This window comes from Danio rerio, chromosome 13, assembly GCF_049306965.1.
Source record: "Danio rerio strain Tuebingen ecotype United States chromosome 13, GRCz12tu, whole genome shotgun sequence".
NCBI lineage: Eukaryota > Metazoa > Chordata > Actinopteri > Cypriniformes > Danionidae > Danio > Danio rerio.
The window spans coordinates 18900896-18922121 of record NC_133188.1 but is presented as its reverse complement, the minus strand read 5'-3'; the positions used below and the strand labels follow the sequence as shown (position 1 = coordinate 18922121).

The window sequence follows — 21226 nt, the reverse complement described above, 5'->3', positions numbered from 1 at the left end:
TGCAGTGCTTGAGCTTTTTTTTTTTTTTTCCAAAGTAAAGTACAGACGCTAAACTGTTTCAAAGCTCAATCACATTTTTCCCTGTGCAACAACAACAAGCTCCTTTATTTTGATGCCTCTCATTCTTGACCCATACTTCAGTGAGACGTCTATGTGTCTCAAGTTTTTCTCCTGTCTTCCCAGATGAAAAGCAGTCTCTCATCTTTTCAGTGCCACACATCTGTGTGTGTCAGGAGTGGTCAGCCGTTTGTGGTTCATCGCAGGCTTTGGGCTTTACGCCAGTCCACTTAAGCTGCATATGGCTCCATTTGAACTGCGGCCCAGTACACCATCACAACTTCAGCCTCCCTTTTGATTGAATAAGTGACATTATCCAGGGTACTAATTTAATATCCTCCAACGTTCTCTTCTTTCTTTCTTTTTCTCTGGACGTCGAGCGTCTCGCTCCGAGCGGAGGCAGGGGAACGCAGCTGCTCTTTGACAGCGCATGTGGATATTCATCTCTGCTAGTTGCTCATATTTATTATCTGTGTCTTTGACCTCTAAGTGAATGCAGTAACATGCAGAGCGTTGCCTTCAGGATGTCATTAAAACTGTCTTCTGGCAGGCCAGCAGTAGTTTCTTATTTTTGTTAACAGACGTGGCTGTAAAAATCATATAAAATACAGCTTGGACTTTATAGCAGTTGTCTCCGAAAGAGCTCTAAAGATCTGTAGACAAATTCAGTCAACCGTGACACTTAATGTAATGAATTATCGTTAGCATCAGCACATTTTCCACACAAGTGTTTAAAAGGAGCTATGTACATGTCAAGAGGAGTGTTGAGACCTTTCTGTGTTGGATACTTTTAAAAGTTGGTGGACTACAAAATTATTTATAAATAAAATTGATTAATTAGGGATTTTACAAAATGTATTCATGGCATATGATTTATCTTAATCATTCTAAAGGTATATTCTTAATATTCTAATTAGGGTTGGGAGCTTTAAGGTGATTTTCATGGACATTTTGTCAGTAAACCAGTTTCTAGTATACCTTCAGCATGTGCGTTCAGAGTTTACACATAGTCATAGTTCACTGTAAGCCATACAACAATCTGTTTTAAAATAGATTTGTATTTAATTGGTTGGTAATGGCATTAATATAAGAATTTTGCAATAATGACTTTAATTGTATGTTTAATGTATGTTATATATATATATTTTTTTTTTTTCGATGAACTACAGTGGTTCGAACTTTAGTACTGCTAAAGGACTAAAAAGGTTATCAATAAAATGGTGTAAAACTGTACATTATAGTTAAAACCACCTGCAATCTAATATCAGAGACGGAAAATAAGTGCAGTTAGCTATTGGCAAAATAGAAGTGTGACCAGAGGAGAAATGAATGGTTGTGTCCTACAGAGCCTGGTTTCTCTCTAGGTTTTTTTTTTTCCCTTTACTTTCGGGAGTTTGTTCCTTGCCACTGGCTTGCTTGGGTTGGGACATGTGGAGCCGTGCATCAATGGATTTGCTCTTCAGTGTTTGGACTTTCAACAGTGAAAATTAAACCAAACTGAACTAAAACGAACTGAAAACTGTATTGACAAAATTTCAATTCAAAATTTCACAATTTACTAGAACTTCTATGTTTAGCTGCTTTGACACAATCTGCATTGTAAAAGTGCTATAGAAACAAACATGAACTGAATTGAACTGAAAATACAGTATGTTGAGAGAGAGCAAGGTTCCAAGGAATAGCCAGATAGAAGGAGGGCCAGATTCAAACTGACTAATCAGCAAGAAAGAGCTTCATCACTATGGGACCATGCTGTAAAGCCCTGAAATAGTCCAGCAGCCCCCGATTCTCCTGAAAATTATTTTCCTTTTATTTTGGAATCTGGGCCTTTTGGGTGAAAAAAAGTCATGGTTTCCAATATAAACAAATCAATATGATCTTTTCATCCTTTCAAAGCCAAACTCTTGATAACTGATAACTTCAGTCATGTGTTTGAAATAAATCCTTCTGTTAAATTATTCCATAGTGTTGTAGTTGTTAGTCATGCTGAATCAATAAAAGCAGGTTAATAGTTTGTATATAATGCCAAGTTTTAGAGATTTCCTGGGTTTCCTTGGCATTTGAAGCATTACTGCTAATTACATTATGTACTTGACAATCTCAATCTCTTTGCTCAGTCAAGTTTTTGATTTCAAGTGAATTGATAATTAAATTCGGCTTAAAAGAAAACAGATCATTTTTGACCCATTCAATCTTATTTGGTCCAGGGTAATAACCTCCTGGATTGAGTGCTACATGTATTCATGTCTTGCAGTAATTGTCTAGATGTATTTGTTCACGTTTTTCTCATTCTGTAGAAAAGTTTATATGCAGATATAAACAAAATGTATAAAAATTGTTAAAACTAGCATATTTATTTGTAAATAAATGAATAAATAATGCAGTGCAACATAAAGTTACTCCAAACAAACCCATTGCGATCCAAAGTTACTCCAAACAAACCAAGTATGATGTGTACAAATGAAAGTTTTCCTCTTACTATTAGCATGTTTTTAAGGCTTAGAATTTTGATGAGTTTCTTCCAGGACCTGAATGATTTATGAGGGTTAATGCTTTGACAAAAGCATGATGAGTTTTCTTTTCTCTTTTCTCATGGCCAACCAAAAAAGATAACAAGACTCTCAGTGAAGTTTATTGTAGCTGCTGCAGTGATTTCCAGGACAGAGCAAATCTTCCACTAAAGCACATATCCTGTTATTTTAGCAGCTACAAATAGCTGGAGCAGCTGAATTTCACTCAGGCCCTCGGATACATTGCAGTGTAAATTTGACAAGTAATGCATTACCTGAGAAAACATAACCTGATTACGCGTTAGCCCCAACAGCTGTAGGTCAGAGGCGGTTGTTGTAAGGGCCGATAATGAGGACTCCATCAGCGGATGTTGCAGGCAGCAGACTGATAAAGGGGCTCAGGCAGATATATTGAGGCTCATATAATAGCACAAGCTCATAGCTGCAGCTGCTTACAGTCATAACTCAGCCTCTCGCACCCGCACACATGTTCGTCCATCTTCCCTTGAGGTATTATTTTAAGCTTGTGAGATAATAGGGAAAGTTTAATTGTATTGTTAATTGATTTTTCCCCCACAACATTATTACCCTGATTGATTGCAGGGCTGATGAGAGCATGGGATACAGAGAGAGCGCAGAAAAACACTCTGAGAAAGAGAGAACAGATAACCTTGATGTTAAGAGCTACATCCTTCGGATATGTCTTTCCTTGACACATTGATGGCCCTTGAAAAGAGAGAAGCTGATTGTATGCAGATCACTTCAGCGGCCAGTTGATGAATTAGTTTTTCCTCCTGTAGAGGAGCTTAACGGATTCAGATAAAAGGCTTTTTTTTACAGCCCTCTAAGTAGTTTTCATGTCTTTTAAATAATTTCCCTCATTAAAAAGTTTTTTGTGTGAACAAATTTTTATAACAATCTAGTCACATCATTGACCTAATAAAAGCTGATTTAAGCTGGATGGAGTTGGTTGGCTTATAAACGGCTTCATTTTAATTATTTAATTATTTAATACATTTTATTCATTAAAACGCTTGGTTCAGAAAAAAATATTTGAGATTTTGGGTGCTTTTTACACTTGCTTCAATTGCCTGGACTGAATCCAAGTTCAATTAAATTAATGTTGTTATTATTACAGTATCATTGAAAATGTAACTAATTTCGGCCAAAGTTTTTAAAAAGTTTTAAATTTTTAAAAAAATATTTAAAGGTCAAAATTATTAGCCCTTATAAGCAATTATTATCTCGATAGTCTACAGAACAAACCATCATTATACAATAACTTGCCTGATTACCCTAACCTGCCTAGTTAACCTAACTAACTTTAAGCATTTAAATGTCACTTGTAGCTGAATAGTAGTATCTTGAAAATTATCTGGTAAAATATTATTTACTGTCATCATGGCAAAGAAAAAAAAATAGAAATGAGTTATTAAAACTATTATGTTAAGAAATGTTTTTAAAAAAAATCTCTCCATTAAACACAAATTGGGGGAAAAATAAACAGCGGGCTAATAATTCTGACTTCAACTATATATATATATATATATATATATATATATATATATATATATATATATATATATATATATATATATATTATTGTACAGCAGCTTCAAATGCTATTTATTTTATAAAAACATTTATTAGAACGTTTGTTTAAGCATCTCGTTATATTTTATAAATAAACTGCTCATTACCTAGAAAGAAAGAAATCACATTGTTGGAAAGACTCACAAAAACACTTAGGCACATTACCTGACATATTTGTATAATTGAAATATAGTTTTTACAATTTAATAGCTTCATTAACATTGTTAGAAATATTGTTAGAAATGAAACACATCTGCATATTTTCAGGTTGTCCAAGCTCATGCGCACTCGAAAGGCACAAGATCACGATACCAACCTTATTTATGGCCGTTCTACACATTATCATCCTCTGGATAATGATCATCAAATTGCGCTAGTCTTCTAAAGTAATTCACAACTTGGTCTTGATAGCAAATCTCCTCCAGAAATGACAAAGACTCTTTGCTTACAAGTTTGTGGGCGTCTGAGTAGTTGCTGCTGTCATGTGATGTGCGTTTGACAGGGTGGACTGTACCCCACGTTCAGTTCATACAGATTACAAAATCCAAACTTTTTTTCCCAAGTGCATTTGGTTAATTTAAAAGCACAGATTTTAAGCTTTATGTGGACATATTACTTTGTAAAAACACGTCTGGTCCTAGATTCTCTCCGAGAGAAACGCCGGTCTATAGCGATAGCTGATTGGCTCTTGTACTGGTACTGTTGGCAGGGCTTCATATTCACATTCATATTGAACTTACACTTTTCCCCATTCAAAACTACACGATTTACACATCTTGTGTATTCTAGTCTTTGATATCATTTAGTTTTCTGTTTCAATGTTTTTTTTTTTAACAAAAGAGAGATATTTACTTCAGACTCCCATCTAGAACATGATGTTTTTCCAGGCTCTGTCACACTGCAGAAGTGCAGAAAACATTGCAACTAGTGCTAGAACTAGCTGTAGTTCTAGCCGTAAAACAAGCTTGTACAATGTGTGAGTTTTATGCAGTTTTCACACTGCTCCTCCTGACACTTATAAACGGCGGTGTGATAAATGTTGGCTATTAGGATTTCACCGGAGTTTTGCCAGAGGAAGAAAAGCAAAGACAGCAGATTTCCAGGCCGTCAGGCGCTCTGTGATAGCAGGTCACGGAGAGGCTGTGAGGGGCTCGTGTTGTTTGTAATAAGCTGTGAGTGTGTCGCCATCCAGCATAAAGACAAGCTCCTCTTCACCAAACATCCAGGTGTGACAGGAGGAGAACAATGCTTTCAACATTTCCCTGCCAGAATATGCAGCATGGAAACATTAGCTTCCAGAAAACTTTTAATCTGTCACAGTAATGGCTGCGTGCGTGTGTTTGGAATAAAGAGAAGGCCAGGCTCTGACAAGCTGTTTTTTTTTATATATTAGCTCTCAGCTCATCAGCCGCATCCCTACGGGTTCAAGCGGGACTCTGCTTTCCACTAACGGGTTATGTAAGAAATTGCTGTTTCTGCATTTTATCGTTGTTTCTTGTTCCTCTTCTATTTTTCCTCATGTAATAAGCGCAGTGTCCAGCTGTGGAAGCAGATTATGCAGTGGGCTGCAGTGTATCATGCATCACTATTGCTGTCAGTTCACGCTAAATAAGTTCCCCCATCTTTGGCAGGCCCATGAGGGCTTACCTCTCTCTGTCTGCTTCCCAAAGGGGGTGTTTTAAGAAGTTGCCATTAAGGGGGAAAGTTAGATCCGTCTCAGACCTGTGCCATGTGCAGACTGCTGCTTGAAGGGTTTAAACATGTGAGGAAAGCGTCAGGCGGCTTCAGGTCAATATTAAAGCTTCAGTCGTCACCAGACACTTTATTCATCATGTGCTGTTGTCTAGTGCTAGATTTAACCCAGCAGACACTGCTCCAGGCACTCATATGAGGGCCATGACACATAAAAATGCATGAAATGAGGAGGTATGTATAAACAACATCTTTATTTTTGTAGTCATGTTGTGTACATGCAGTACAGTACTGTGCAAAAGTCTTTGGCCACTAGTATTTTTACTAGACTTAGCAGGCAGCTAGCTCGCTGCAACTCTCACATGGTCACCCACTAAAGCTAAGCAAGTCAATACCTAGATAGGAGACCACATGGGAAAGCTAGGTTGCTGCCAGAAGAGGTGTTAGTGAGGCCAGCAGGGGGCGCTCAACCTGCAGTCTTTGTGGGTCCCAATCCCCCAGTATATTGACGGGGACTCTATGCTGCTCAGTGAATGCCGTCTTTTGGATGAGATGTTAAACTGAGGTTCTGACTCTCTGTGGTCATTGAAAATCCCAGGATGTCCTTCAAAAAAAAGTAGGGGTTTAACCTGGGCATCGTGGCCAAATTTACTCACTGGTCACTTATCCTCTTCAAATTTACATCATGGCCTCCTTATCATCCCCACATCATTATTGGCTTCATCACTCTGTCTCCTCTCCACTAATCAGCTGGTGTGTGGTGTGCATCTGGCGCAATATGGCTGCCATCGCATTATCCAGGTGGATGCTGCACACTAGTGGTGGATGAGGAGATTCCCCCAATGTGTGAAGCAATTTGAGTGTCCATAAAAATGCTATAAAAAGTTAAGGAACTATTATTATTTATTACTAAATCTGTGGTAATACATCCAAGATACTTATTTGGGACAACAGCAAATTGACTTGAAAAACTATGCGCAGGTGCATCTAGGATGAAAGGTAGTTATATCAAATGTTGACTTAATTTAGTTAATAGAAGGTAACTAGTAATTAAAGTCTATTTATGGCATTGTTTTTTAAAACCACTCTCTTTTTAAACAAGTACCTAAAACTTTATACTAGACTTGCACAATATATCTATTTAGCATTGATATCACAATGTGTGCGCAATAGTTACTTCGCAAGATCTGCAATGTTGAATTGGGATTATGTTTGACCAGGAGCCACAGTTTAGAACATGGAGTCATTGGAGATTTTTTTTACCATAATGGAGCAAATTTGAATATTTTACATGTTTTTAAGGCATGAGCAAATAAGGATAGTTTAAAGCATTCAGGCACAAGGAACTGTACCATTTGAAACTTTAATAATAATAAAAAAGTATTATTCATACAATAAAGACACAATGTTTTACATCACTATGACAGTACATTTTCCATTTGATTTTTCAATTGTTGTACCTGAATTCTTACTTAATAGAGCAATTTAAGTAATTTGGTGAAATTATATTCATATTGCAATAAATATTGTAGAAGTAAGAAAAAAACATTGCAATGTCAGATTTTTCCAATATCTTGCAGCACTACTTTATACTGTATTGTAGCTTTGCAGGAAGTGTTATTGGAATGTCTTTGTGATGTTGGTTGTGCATACAAAAAATCACACTTGATTATTAAAGAGCCTCTATAATGAGTTGTAAAAAAATTACCTTCCATACAGTGTGTAACTCTGCGGCCAGGCCATAGAGTTACACAATGTTACACACTGATAGATCAACCTCAGCGCTCAATGAAAACATCTAGATGAGGTTTAAATCTGAAAATGCACCTTGTTTAATTATATATATATTTTTTTTTTAATGAAAGATTTGACTCAAAGATTTGAAGTCGTTTAAATAAATCGCCGGATCCTTTGCCTGTTCATGTCGACACAAAACAATACCAAATATGAATTGCCGGATCTAGTAAAACGTGAATGCTACTTTCCCTTCAAACACTAACAGAGTGTGGGTGTGTGTGGGATTGATCATGACTGAAGATAAAGGAATATTTATTCATTCATTAATTTTCTTTTCGGCTTTGTCCCTTTATTATTCCGGGTCACCACAGCAGAATGAACCGCCAACTTATCCAGCACATTTAAAGCAGCAGATGCCCTTCCAGCTGCAACCCATCTCTGGGAAAAGTCCATAAACATTCATTCACTATGGACAACTTAGCCTACCCAATTCACCTGTACTGCATATCTTTGGACTGTAGGGGAAACCGGAGCACCCGGAGGAAACCCACGCGAACGCAGGGAAAACATGCAAACTCAACACAGAAAAGCCAACTGACCCAGCCATGGCTCGAATCAGCGACCTTCTTGCTGTGAGGAGACAGCACTACTCACTGCGCCCCTTTGCCGCCTTGAGTGAACGTTTTGATGATTGATACAACAACCTATGCTGCAATGGGGGATTCGTCGGCTGTTTGTTGAAGGAAGGATTAGAAAAAACTATTAAGGCATAGGAACTTTATCAATAGACAGTTCATGGATCAACTTACATGCGTTGGTCAAGTTTTAAAATAGTTCAACTTTTGCTACTGTGTGGATTGTGTTTGCTGGTTAAGAATAGAGCAACAAGCTGTTTAACTGCATTGCTTTAATGCACTCCTGCATTGGGCTCACACATACACTCTGCACTCTGTTCAAATTGTTGATAAGATGTGGTGGGTGTTTATCTGTCTTGCGCAGAACACAGTCAACCAATCACAACAGACTGGGTCAAAGAACCAATCAGCACAGATTAGCATGGCGCCAAGGAGGGGTTTGGGAACAAATTAACTGCTAAACAAATCGTATGGGAGTGATTGGGATTGTTAATTCAAAACAAATGGATATTAAAAGAGAATGAAATTGTTTTTGACCTTGCATATGTAGTAGCCTTTTGATGAGGACCCCCAAAACTAAAATATGACTTTTTTTAATCCATAATTGGGGCTCTTTAAAAATTTATAACAATACCCAAAAATATGTAAATTTCAGAGAATGGCCTTATGTTTGTTTGTTTATTTATAATATTTCTAATCAATACGTCATTATTATATTACCAATAATAATGCTACCACCACTACTACTAAAAATAATGGCTTCATTAGATAATAATAGAAATACAATGATCTTCTTTTTTCATTTAATATTTTATGGTTGTTTGACCTCCTGCACATTGAGTGTTGTTCTGTCAGGCTATACTGTCAGCTTTTTTTGGACAGTATTTCTTTCTTTTACAAGTTAACAGGTAATCACTGGTACACTTACATAACAAACCTACTAAAAATCCATATATTTTACACATTGGAGGGGTGCAGTGTATTGATGAGATCTTCTGTATGGATGTCAGTCCTAACAGCTGCAGATGGCATTGACCCTTGAACATGTCTGCCAGTGCTCTATGATCTCTTTCAGTCTCGCTGAAAGGGTGCGTAGCGTTTCGAAATGATATCACTGCGGTTGAGTGCTAGTCTTACATCCCGGTGAGGTGAAATGTACCAGAATCTCCTCTTAAATCAGCGCTCTGATAGTCAGAATGAGCATACAGGGATCCAGCGGCGGTACCTCAGTCCCCAGGGCAACTTCGGCAGCTGGAGTGCAAAAACCCTGTCACCCCTCTGAAGAAGTACCCGCATTGGCAGAGCTGTCCGCTGCCTCCCCTCCCCAACCACACACATACACGCACACCCGTCCACAGACGTTTGATCTGATGCGAACAGACATCTCCTCACACTTCACAGTTTGGATCACCTCAGCTCGCAACGATGGCAGGGAAAATGAGTGTCGCTCGGCTACAAAAGTCCAAATTTAGATTGACTGAGTTTGTCCCCGGGCCCACGGGCTGACACGAATGGCCCGCCACTAACTCGCCCGCCACGGCAGGAGAGCGCAATGCTGGAGTGACACGACGGAGAAGATCGCTGGCGCTGGGGGAAGGAGAGGAAGAAGGGAGGAGCGGCTACTTTGAAGCGACGAGAGAAGTGTCACATTTAGTTAGGATCCAGACTGGTGTTGGAATATGCTTGGCACTAATATGGCACCAGTATCTCTGTCCTCATCTCTGTTCACTGTCAGTACGTGCAATTCCAGGGCCCGTCTCTCTCTGCGCCTCTGACAGTGTCTTTTCGGATTATGTTAGTGGCGCGCTCGGAGCGCCATCGCTGCTCGCCCATCACTCAGGCACATTGTTTGAAGCCTGCCCTTTTTTGTCATTAATGCACTTGATGTCTATTTAAAAACGGCGGTGAGCACCGTATCTGTTTTCCTGTCAGGAGATCATTGACAGCATTAATGCCACTTGTCCTTGCCTCATTTACTAAAGCGCTGACACCTAGCTGCAGTCTGCCACATCCATCAAGCGGCTCTATTTCTCTATTTCTCTCTCTCTCTTTCTCTTTCTCTCTCTCTCTCGCTCTCTCTCTCTCTCTCTCTCTCTCTCTCTCTCTCTCTCTCTCTCGCTCTCTCTCTCTCTCTCTCTCTCTCTCTCTCTCTCTGGATGGCATGTCAGAACAATCCCGTCTTTAACACACTCAGACTGGGCTGTCGAGACACGTCACCTATAGGCCTCACAGTCAACCAGCATTTACAGGAAAGCCCAGAGAAGATGTAAACAACACAAGCAATGGGTTCTTGTTCCGAACACTGGCATATGTTGTGCCAGGACATGTATTGTTGATGTATGAGATAAGTGAACAGACATTTGCATGATTAACGAGGTATGACCTGTTTTAGCGCTTAGAACGAGGACCATAATATCTGCTGTGGTTTTATTAAATGTTTCTAATTGGAATTTACCACTGCATAGCAATACCCAAAACATAAAAGCCTGGCTCACAGACTGTGGGATGTTTTGTCACGGTTTGGTTGTCGATTTGGGAAGTATCTGTAAGATTCCTATAATCCTTGATCTTTGATTCTTGATTTGACATGGTCACAGACAACCGATTAATAGTTGCTGCCATCAAATTTAAAGGACACATGATAAAAATCATCTTTTGCAAGCTGTTTGGACAGATCTGTGTAAAGGTATAGTGTGTCCACAGTCATAATGGACTAATAGAAACATAATAAGTCTATTTTTTTTTAATTTCCTGACATTAAAATAGGTTCCAAATCCCTCCTATTTCGAGGCCCAGCGTAACGTGACGTAGGAGTGTGGTTTCCCTGGCCACCGAATTGATTAACAGTCATGTATTAACAGGTCTCTGTAGTAACGCGTATAATCATATCAACAAGACAGGACGTGCGCAAAGCAATTGGGATTAAAATATCTGTTCAGCTCGCTGTGATCATCAATCATCATCAAATTTGATTAAAAATGAGTTTTACAAGTTTAATATAAAGCAGTGGATATTAATGTGTATCCTGTCACATTTGCGTGCAAAAATAGTGCAAAGTTAAATACGTGTGTGTGAACTTTGAAATGTCATTGTGTGTTCTTATCGTTCTCATCGACTCATTAACTTCAGAACAAATACATCAAATAATCATTGGGAAAGTTCTTACTGTAGTATTTCTCACTGCTTCATTCATGCCTGTCACTGTGCTATTTATCTGACACCGTAGAGGCGGAGATTGAGGCACACTATGACAGGCACATGGAAACGATGGGTAGGGAGAATCTGATGGGTGTTTTAACCTGAAACTTTACAGGCACATTCTGGAGACACAATAGACTTATCTTAAATCTTAAAAAGGGGTAAAATTGGTGCTCTTCAAATTCTGACAGCATCAGAAGATCTTAGACACTTTGCTGGAGTGTGACTTCTCTTATGACAAGTGTCAAACCAAGAACCAACAGGAGGGCTGAACCTGATGACGCAATCAGAGCAGTAACTTCAAATCACCTCTGGGAAATGTGGAAACAGTTTTTTGTTGTTGTTTTTTATATTGTCAGGGAATGAATGCCATGTTTGTTTATATTTGATGTAGGGTGTTGTTTTAGAATGCAGGTTAGCAACGTGTCATTGATCAGTGACGTCAAACAAAATGTGGCCTTAGGATCATTTTCATACAGTCTAATAAGCTACAATCGTAAAGAATTAGTAAAAAATTGCATAGTGTGAGTATTCTTATCCTTGTGTAGCTTACATAGATTTGTATTAAATTACGTTGTTTGCCCCATTTTTTCCCAAAATACTTTGGGGGTTTGAACGACCCACCCCCTTTCTGACAAAGTCCAGAGTTTGGCCCCATATGAGTTCATTTAGCCCATTTTTGACAGTATGCCATCAGACATTGTGAAAATAACCAATAGAAGAAGGCTTCAAGAAGAATAAGCAATAAAATAATCAATAAAAGAAGGCTTTTATTGTTTAAATGGACAACTTTTTATTGGGGAAATGAGCTGGCCAGTTTGTTATTTGCCTATAGGTTGCTCACAATTTTTTTTCTTTTTTTTTTTTTGTTTGTTTGTTTGGTATGATGGATGATAATAAATTAGCATTTCAAAATGCTATCACTCTATGCATATTTATAACATAACAGAGCCCATAACATAACTGCCTCCTTTCGTTTTCAGTGAAAAATACGAAACATATCCTCTCTTTTGCTAAATCAGTTTTAATAATCAATTATGTCCATTATAAAAGTATAATGTACAATAAGTTTATACATTATAGGAAATAAATTAGTCAGTCATATGTGCAGAATCAGTGTTTGTGGTTACATTAATTAATATATTAACTTATCTTTTCGCTTAGCCAAAACAGGCTACTTAAGAACAAGTAATAGATTCCAAAGACCAAAGTCGGGGAGTATGTTTTTATCTATAGACAAGATTAATTATATATCACATTTAACAAATATAGTGAGAGTGGACCCAGCGGTAGATTCTTGATGAACTGTCCGACGTGCACAGCTCTCATCTGGGGTTCTGTGCTCAAAGCACCCGCTGACTGCCTGGAGCTCAAACACTCGCACACGCTGCATCGCATGCCAGAGTGTGTGTGTGTTCTCACGTGATGTGCGTTTTTAGTGGTCTAGTGTGGATAGAGAGCTGTTCAGAAATGCTAGGTGAAATGTCAGTGTGCATGTGGATCGTTTTCATTCTAAAACATTATTTTTAAACTGAAACGTATGTGTAAATGGGGCCTTTGTAACCAGCCAGAATACCACAGCACCAACTATCTAGCAACATGCTAACAAATAATTAATGGTCAGTTGTTTTCTCCTAAGGCACTAGTTAGTCTTATGAAAATGATTCATGGCTTTTTACTAAATGTGTAATAACTATCTTTCCTGACAAAGAAAAAAAAAACAGTTTTCCAAAAAAAAATAATAATAATAATAATAAAAATTGCAGTCAGTGCATTGAAATTAGTGTAGCAAAACCACAGTCAATTTGTGGTTACCAGGATTTAACAAAAATAAAAAATAAAAATAGTAGCAGTAAGAATGATTATCTCTCTCGCTGTCTGTGTCTATTTTAATTTATTAGAAAATAAAATCAGCTAGTTAAACATTGGTTTGGTTATGGTTCTATGTCATGATTTTAAACGTTTTGTCTTTTCCTTTTGTAGCCATTTTTTAATATACTATAAATGTATATTATATATGGTAATAAGTTATTATCAAGTTAGATTTGTAGGTGCCATAATGTTTCACCTTGTATTGTTGGAGTACTGTTAGGGTTAAGCCTCCAAAACCACAAGTAGACGCAGCCAATATCTTGCATTGTCATGGAAGTTCAATTGTTTCGATGAATGAATGGACTTCTGAAGGATCTTTAGAAGTGAGTGGCAGGTTCATACAGTGTACCATATTAAAAATAGACATGCGTTAAACATCTGTGTTCTTGCTTTGTAGGAGTGTTAATGCTCCTTCAAGGCCTGTCAGTGGCTCTCTCAAACACACTTTAAGACTGTCTGGACAATGAATGAAGGAGAGCTAATGGTCATGTTATCAAACATCAGCGGATCACTATGATGAGCTCACTGTTGATCTTCACCCTTTACACTTACTCTCTCTCTCTCTCTCTCTCTCTCTCTCTCTCTCTCTCTCTGTTTCTGAAGAAAGCAATCTCTTGGCTTGTTATTGTCTAGACAATGCCCTCAGGCTAAATGTTGTCTCTCTGGTGTTCTCTGACTTTAGACGGATGCACTGTCTCCCCCGACACACCTTTCATGCCAGAAATTTGAGTGAGAAATGACAGATTCTGCAGGCAGATTCAGGGGTTTATATCTGCAGTGGTGTGTGTACTTGACTGACAAACCACTTTCTGATGGATAAACAGAGAACTGTAAAAATAATAATAATAATAATAATAATAATAAAGTCTGTTGTATTCATAATCAAAATACACTTTTTAAATATATTTCTTTGCCTACATATCTATTGTTCTGTCATGCATCATTTATTGTATCTATTTGTTTGTCTTTTCAATGTTATATTAGAGCGATGAAGATATTGTTTCATAGAGTTTACACACATTCATTATGTAAACACAAACTTGTTGTATGCCATCCATCCAGTTCACACCACACACTCATTATGTAATTACAAACTTGTTGTATGCCATCCATCCATCCATCTATACATCCATACAGTTTACACCACACATACATTATGTAAATACAATTTTGTTGGATGCCATCCATCTATCTATCTATCTATCTATCTATCTATCTATCTATCTATCTATCTATCTATCTATCTATCTATCTATCTATCTATCTATCTATCTATCTATCTATCTATCTATCTATCTATCTATCTATCTATCTATCTATCTATCTATCTATCTATCTATCTATCTATCTATCTATCTATCTATGTGTGTCTGTGTGTGTACAGTATTGACACAACCAGTCATAAGGACTAAATAAACACACTTTAAATTAATTTATGATTGTTGGTATTTAACTGAGATACAACTGTTTGAAAATCTGTAATCTAAGGGTTCCTTTAAAGTGGTCCAACTCAAGCTCTTAGCAATGAATACTACTAATCTCAAATTAAGTTTTAATAGATTTATTGTAGTGCATTATCTTTAATTAATGGTTCGATTTTTAGCATAAAATAAAAATGTATAATTTTAACTCTCACAATGTATTGTAGGGTATTACTACAAATAAACCAGTGCAGCTTATAGTGCAAATAGTTATTACCTTGTGTCCATAAACGGTTCTCATACAGTTATAAGGAGTATTTAAATATCGACTTGATCGTCAAGTGTATTTTTCGTGCTAATATGATTTACCAGACACCAATCAGAAGCTGCTCCAGCACCTCATAGTTTGACTGCAGTATTCACATCAGCTGGGTTTGACATTGACAGTGTAGTTAAATGTCATTTTGACATGCTCTTCTCTTTCTCTCTTTCAGGGGTTTTCACCAAGTGCCGTTATGTCTACTACGGCAAGCACTCAGAGGGCAATCGATTCATCCGCAATGACCAGCTCTGACTGACAGACAGGTCAGTGGATAGACACGCGAGGAGGATTTACAAAGATATCCTGAGCATATTATTATAAATATACATGTTGCCACACGCATTTTAAGCAGCCAAACACAGCCCTCTAGTGCCGTCTGCTGAGTGTGCCTTCCCTGCCAGCTCCCATCGCTCTCGCTCCATCTGAGCCGTGCCATCCAGATTGACATGATTGCCTTTAAGCAGCCCCTGCTATGGCGCGGTGACAGACACACACACGCTGCCCAGCGCTCGTCCTGACAGCCACGGCTCCATGATGGATTGCCTGGTCCAAATGCTGCTCTCCCCAGGTCAAAGGTCCCACCTGAGGCTTCAGGCTGCCCACACGGAAGCCCAGGATGAGCTGCTCTCAAAGTCAAAGCCAAAGTTAAAAAGAAAGATCAGGGGAAAGTGACGCTGTTGTTGTAACTTCCATTATTAATAGCGAAGCTTCTCACATGGTTTTAATTTACAGTAGACAAAGCTAATGCAGGGATAATATCAATTTGACGCACTGCAAGGCCTTCAAAAATGAAATTAACATGATTTGTGTCACCCAAATTAATAGATAAACTAAAATGAAGTTAATATTAGTGTTTGTTTACATTTTTTCAGCCTATCTTAAAGGAATAGCTCATCAAAAAAAAAAAAAAAAAAAACTCCCATTTACCATTTACTGATTCCATACCCTCATGAGTTTCGTTTTTTGGTTCAACTCAAAATCAGATATTTTAACTATTGACTTCCATAGTAAGAAAAACAAATATAATGGAAGTTAATGAGACTTCTGACATTTTTCTAAATATCTTCTTTTGTGCTCAACAGAAAAAGAAAAAAATGTGTCTAAATTATGGCATCATTTTCAGTTTTGGGTATTTTAAAAATATAAAAAAAATAAAAGGCACAAGGCACGAGGGACATATTTTACAGTTCATATATATATATATATATATATATATATATATATATATATATATATATATATATATATATATATATATATATATATATATATTTATAGTTAAAAATATTATTTCAATATTAGAAGCTGATTTTACACTATTTATATTTATATTACAATTTTTTTTCCAATTTTTTTATGTCCAATCAGGAGTTTTTTGGAATGTTTTCTGCATGAAATCCAGCAGCGAGGCCCTCTCAGGCTCTTCTTGACTCTGTGGCATGTGTATGTTTGCGTGTTTGTGAGGTGCATGTGCATGTCGTGTGTGAAGTTGGTGTGTTGCGGGGGTGTAGTGCCGGAGCCTGGAGGAGCTGTGAAAGAAAGAGGTAATGAGCTTTGCTTTATTTCATTCTTTCTCTGGAGGGAGAAAGCAAAGAAAGACAGCAGCTCTGGCAGTGAGAATGGAGGAGGTGGATGCATGTATGTTTGTGTGTGTGTGAAGGGGAGTCAACAACTTTCTCCATTTTTTTTTTTTTTTTGATTGTTTCCTCGTGCACTTCTTGGACCTCCTCACCTTATTTTAAGGATTTCTTTTTATTTTCAAATCAATTTAAAAACATATAAAAGGCCTTAGCTGGGTTTTGAAGCAGTGGCCAAAAAGTTGCAAATATTTGAAACATCAACTCCATTAGATACAGCGAGGTTGAGAAGTGTTTTATGTTTGTCCAATTTATTTCTCTGCTTCCTGCATTGCTCATGTGTTACATTCCATATTTAAATTCCAATTCTTGCATTGAATTCTGCATAAAGCTAGCCAAAGATCCATTACAAGCAAAAGGAGTTTTTATTTAGATCAAGAGTACTATGGACTTGCTTTAAAACATGAATTGAACAAATGTTTCAGAGTAGTTTGTTGTAGAAGATAATCTTGTATGAGTTGATTTTTTTACATGGAGCATAAATGACTATATCCCCTATTGACAATGAATATTTTTAACAATGTCTGAGTAAATATACACAGTACATGTCGCAGAATATAATTAAAGGTGTATTAAGCCATTATATTCATTAAAACAAGAGTGTGGTCACTTAACATCTTTAGAAATAGAATGAAGATGCATTTAAAATGATGATAAATGCAAACTTATTTTGTATGCTGTCTGTCTATCTATCCATCTATAAATGATAAAACATCTTCAAATGAGGTGGTGTGCGTGTATGTGTATATATATATATATATATATATATATATATATATATATATATATATATTAGGGCTGTGCAATTAATCGAAAATCTGATTTCGATTTTGCCTTATAACGATTATGAAAGATCATTAATCAAGATAAACGATTATTGCATCATATACTGCCCCCTTTCCGGTTGTACACGTGTTGATCTTAAAAGTACGAAAGACCGTATGATTCTGTGTGCCGCGCACACACAGAATTGAAGCATGCAGTCAGCATTCGGTCTCACTCGCACACTGAGATGAGCAGAGCGCAGTCAACGCACACATCTAAAGTCATTTTAATGTGAGCGCTTTAATGGTCAAATTGGTGTCAAAATGCAGTGTTTAGTGATTATTCATATCAAGCATCATTTGTGTAATAAACAAACGAGTTGAGAATCAAAAGAGATGCGAAAGAGAAACTATTAAAGAGACAGCGTGCTATAATCCTTCTGCTGCCTGTTTTTATGATTATTAATCAAACACCAAATGGAGAACATGCCTCTGCTCTTGACTGAAGGACGTTTGTAGCTAAAGTGTTTCTTAAAGTGAAGATGCTTAAAGCACAGTTTGTTTTATATTTTTATTCTATTGTATTTATTTCTCTTTCCTTTGCATGGTGGAAAATAACTGTTTGTATACAGTTGAAGTCTGAATTATTAGCGCTCCTGAATATTAGCAACCCTTTCCCCCCCAATTTCTGTTAAATGGAAAGAAGATTTCTGAACATAATAGCTTTAATAACTCTTTTCTAATAACTTATCTATTTTATCTGTCATGATGAGAGCACATAATATTTGACTAGATATTTTTTTCAAAATACATGCATTCAGATTCAAAGTGCGATTTAAAGGCTTAATTAGTGTTATTAGACAGGTCATTATATAACAGTAGTTTCTTCTGCAGACAATCAAAAAATATATTGCTTAAGGGGGCTAATATTATAGACATGCTTGAAAATACCTGCTTTTATTGTAGTCAAAATAAAAATAAAAAAGCCTTTCTCCAGAAGAAAAAAGTATAAGAGGAAATACTGTTAAAATTCCTTGCTCTGTTAAACATAATTTGGGAAATATTTATTTTTTACAAATTCTCAGGAGCGCTAATAATTTTGACTTTAACAGTAATCATTTTGAATAATCGTAATTTCAATTATGACCAAAATAATCGTGATTATGATTTTTCCCAAAATCGAGCAGCCCTAATATATATATATATATATATATATATATATATATATATATATATATATATATATATATATATATATACAGGGTACAACACTAAGTATTTTTCTACTGACCCGATCGAATTCAGATTTTTACTTGACCTGACACTGGCCCCAGCTGTGTAGCTTGTAATGCGTAATATAGCCTTAATATAGCTTTTTTGAACCAATTTTGTTTGGCATAATTCGTATCTTAATTTTTTAAATATATTTTTTGTTGGTCAGTTATCTACAATTATAAACAAGAAAAACTAATAACATTTGAGGTCAAGTAAGTGCCTCATGACAAGGTCTGACATGCATCAGCAGCCAAAGCACAAACTGGTTTGTTAAATAAAATGATAATATAGATAAAATAAAAGTGAAATATTCACAGTTTTGATTAAAAAAAATTCAAGAATTGCCTGTATTATTCTGTTTTCACTGTTCATGTTTTTTGCCACGCCACAGAGCGCCATCTGATGTCCAGTCTGCGACCCCCTTTTTTGTTTTTGCATGCACTTGACAAACAGTTGCAGCCAAATTACACCAATCGGGCCAGTAACAATCCTGTCTACTGTCCAGAGTGTCTCGCATGCTGGCCTTGGGCCATCAGGCAGTCCTTATTGTTGAGCCCTGATATATATATATATATTGCATTGGGATGATCAGAATTTATTTTGTTAAATTAGTTCCAGTTTTGAATACTGTAACGTACAATAGAAGTGTTCATTTAAAAGAGATAACTGTAAGGGGTGTACTCATTTATGCTCGCTTACTTACTGTAAGACTATTAAGAAAAATGTGCTAAAAATAATGAAACAAAATATTGGTGTAAATGATTTAAGTGTTATATGCCATATGTAATAAAACAATTGAATGAGTAGTAATGTGTATATGCTCTGGGATTATAGTATGTGATACTGTATAACTGATCATGAAAAATTTTGTTTACTTTTTTGATTAAAAAAAAACTGCTATCCACTATCTTATCAATAAAATTGCTTAAAAATAAAAATGATAATTTTCTAGTGATATTTTTAATAAGACAATCCACTAACTCCAGTGGTTTTTATTATTATTTGACTGAAATTTGTTGTTATGTTTTTTTCCTTCTTCTTGTTTTTTTTTTTTTTCATGTAAACATTCATTATTAATGGCATAATTTTGCCTGCCCTCGTCTTGCTTAATTGCCGTGTGTTAAACGGCCTCCCAAGTATGCCATCCAAATTAGCCCGGCAAATGAGAGATGTGCTTTTGGATGTGAAAGAAAGCATGTGTACTGTACCCGGAGCAGCGCTCGGCAATGTGAAGCGCGCAGGGAAAGGTCACGGATCGCCCAGTGAAATGATTTCGTGTGCACCGGCTGTGCGGGTTTGACTGTGGGTCACAGGTTGTGCGCGTCTGTGCCTTATGCACATGTCGGTCCAAGTGTGTGTTTCTGTGTCTGAGAGGTACACAATGCGGATATTGTTCTAAATGTGTGTGTGTACAGTACATTTGTGTCTTCGGCCCTATGAGACTGTGCTTGTGCGTCGCTCCTGTCGTACTGTTGGAGAGCATGGTCACTAGTGCGGGCGTTTCTAAATGACAAGGTTTATTTGTCGGTGTTGTGATATGTTCTGAGAAAAGTGGCACTGACAGCTGGTGGAGGCAGCAAGAAGGAGCCACAACAAGTCCCCCCCCTCCTTCCTCCAACCACACAAAATGTCATCTCTTCCCTGGCTGGCTCACCCAACCATCCCCATGAAAAGAACAGACATTTAAAACTTTGTGACATGTGTCAGAGACGCTGCCATTGAGCCACTGCCGCTGATGTAGCCAGAATTGACAGCACCCGAGCCGCTGGAGCTGGCTTGGGGACATACCGAGTTTGGTGAGTGTCAGTTCCCATCCTCGTCAGGGCCTCATCTCAAGCAGCTTCGCAAATATAAACAGCATTAGAAGGCGGGCGGAAGTGCAGCGGGAAGACATATGCTGACACACACTCACACACACACACACACACACACGGGTTTGAGAGAGAGATAGTGTGCGCTCTGTAGAGGTGCGCAGCGGAGACTAATTAAGGTGTGAGAAGTCAAGAACAACCTGTGGGCTCTGACCTGGGACTCTCTGCCAGCAGGGCTCAGAAAAACACTCCTCGGGATAGGAGAATGCAGGGATATGGGCCTAAGGGAAAGGATGGGAGCTAAATCGACAGCAACTGAATCAAAAGATCATATTATTATGATGAGATATCAATAAAATTGTCATGGTTTAAACTGTGTGCATGCTACTGACATGAGTAAACGGCCAGTGTTAGTATGTGCATGTAGTAATAACGTAGGAATACGTCATTTTAATTACTTCCAATAATATCATAAACAACTTCTAGATGTGAGTGTAATCGGCGATGATTGTTTACGATCAGGACTTTTAATTTTAGTCAGCCACCCCCAGGGCTTCCGGTTAATTGTCTTCCATACAAAATTGCAGCGTTTAAGATCTAGGGCCCTATCATACACCTGGCACAGTGTGGCGCAAAACGAGACGCGGCGCAGTAGTCTTTTGGTAGTTTCAGCTTGGCGCAAGAGTCGTTTTGAGGCGTTGC

The 21226-nt window shown here is 37.4% G+C and overlaps 1 protein-coding gene across 5 annotated transcripts in view; it reads left to right on the top strand.

The window, feature by feature from the left end:
- lrmda (leucine rich melanocyte differentiation associated) overlaps positions 1 to 21226 on the top strand; it is a 597893-nt gene that overhangs the window by 527578 nt on the left and 49089 nt on the right. For 2 of the 5 annotated variants that reach the window (XM_073919574.1, XM_021480581.3), the window contains 2 exons: positions 15210 to 15300; positions 16406 to 18406. In XM_073919574.1, the coding sequence (XP_073775675.1) occupies positions 15210 to 15289 (80 nt within the window). In that variant the 3' untranslated portion in view covers positions 15290 to 15300; positions 16406 to 18406. 5 annotated transcript variants of the gene reach the window in all.